This window comes from Morone saxatilis, unplaced genomic scaffold (genome assembly GCF_004916995.1).
Source record: "Morone saxatilis isolate NCDOM2014 unplaced genomic scaffold, NCSU_SB_2.0 Contig16, whole genome shotgun sequence".
Lineage (NCBI taxonomy): Eukaryota > Metazoa > Chordata > Actinopteri > Moronidae > Morone > Morone saxatilis.
This window is the reverse complement of record NW_023339718.1, coordinates 19,092,611-19,094,378: the sequence shown is the minus strand read 5'-3', so window position 1 is coordinate 19,094,378 and position 1,768 is coordinate 19,092,611. Positions and strand designations below refer to the sequence as shown.

At 39.0% G+C, this 1,768-nt stretch overlaps 1 protein-coding gene across 1 annotated transcript in view; it reads right to left on the bottom strand.

The window, feature by feature from the left end:
* The window catches only part of adamts3 (ADAM metallopeptidase with thrombospondin type 1 motif, 3), a gene marked incomplete in the record, with an annotated part of 134,996 nt that overhangs the window by 32,101 nt on the left and 101,127 nt on the right, over positions 1-1,768 (bottom strand). The window contains 2 exon segments of the mRNA XM_035658667.1: positions 144-277; positions 1,281-1,456. Of these exon segments, the coding sequence (XP_035514560.1) occupies positions 144-277; positions 1,281-1,456 (310 nt within the window).

Here is a 1,768-nt window from a genome sequence, read left to right as displayed (position 1 = left end):
CTGATAATGATTATGCAGCTTTCCAACATCACACTGTGTAGTTTAATGAAGTCCTGCAAAGCTTTCAAAATCCAATCAACCTGCAGCCACTTATGTGCATGTTCACCTTTAAATATGTCAAAATTGTTTAAACACGTCCTTACCACACATTCTCCACGCACGCAGATACTGTAGGCATCTTTGTAGGAGCATCGTGTCCCATCATGCACCAGCTGCTTCATGTATGCCACGTCTCCGGTCTCCTTTGACTGGCAATACAAGTGGCATCTCTTGTTGGCTAAAGGACACCAGATTATTAGATATTATTAGAGAATTATTAGGTAGAAAATGCAACTTGGAAAATCAACAATATTATGAAAAGTAAACAAAACAACAATGAACACAGTAAGCCTTCACCCACTTCTGTCAGATTGTTTATGTATCTAAACCAATGCATTATTTTTTTAAACTGGCAACTGCTAGAATGACCTAAATTTTGAATCTTTTTGTCCAAAAGACACACTTTGACACTGTTGTCTATGCAGCTATTACAACTACAATTGTTCATACACACCGACGTAAAACTTAAATACTATGACATTAACAATAAAATATGAATTCACACAAAATTACCTTGTATAAAACCACATGAACTTTCTTTTTTACCTTATACTTTATTATCAACTTGTACGACATTTGAAACGATTACGATTACGATTTTGAAAAGCTCTTTACCTTTCGTGGAACAATTGGTTCCCACTTTACCATCTCGCCTCCCTGCAGTTTCTCAGTAGGTTTTCCTACTTCTTTTCTACATGACTGACTTTCAAAAGCCAGACCAATTTAGGTGCAGTAAGTGGCAAACAGCTCCATGGAGCGAAGTCGGACAAAAGCAATGTCTGATAAAGAACAAAAATTGAAATAGGATACAAGGTTTTGTATCTGCACTGTAGAGATCCATCACCTTTGCAGAAAGGGCACATTTAGTGCTTGGATGGTTTTAAACTCGGCATATTGGCACAGTGATGGGAGACCAAAAGAAAAAGAAAAGGCTTTTACAGAATCTTAAAACAAGAAAGGACCAGACACAAAACACATTTGAAATCACACAAAAGGGTGTGGTCAGTATGTTGAAACTGTAGGGAACATCCATTGTTTTTTAAATATACAACATCTTCCTTCAGTTCTGGCTGTGAGAATCCAGATCCCCTGCTTGTGTCTTTCATTTTTGTTTTTGGCTGAAACAAACACACTAGCCTCACACTAGAACATAAGAATCTGTTGACATTATTCTGGCTTACCGTCGGGATGCTCGTAGGGCAGCCAATGGTGTTTGGCATTTTGGAACTCAAAGTGGGAGTTGCGGAGCTGGCACTGCTGAGCTCTGAAATCTTCGAAGTGCTTGGGGCAATCATCAGTGTTGCACAGCTGATACTCGTAGTTTACTCCTGGGCAGTCCTGGCCACCGTTGGAGGGTCTGGGGAAAGGAAATGGATGAACATCAGAGAGTGATCATACAGTGTGCTTTTCTTTGAAGACAAGAATCTGAAAACATATCCTGTTCATAAAGGGAAGCCAAAACACTGAGAAGCTTTTATGACAGATTGGGGGTATTTCTAACATTGCACCTGCTGTCTGGGCAAAAATGATTCAGCCTTTTTAAAGCCATGTGAGTTGTCTCATTCTATCAAGGTGCTGTTTGTTGTGGCTTACAAATGCAACAAATTTATCATTACCACCACCACACATTAATAGTAGCCACCAATAGTGATTCATTTACTATATATCT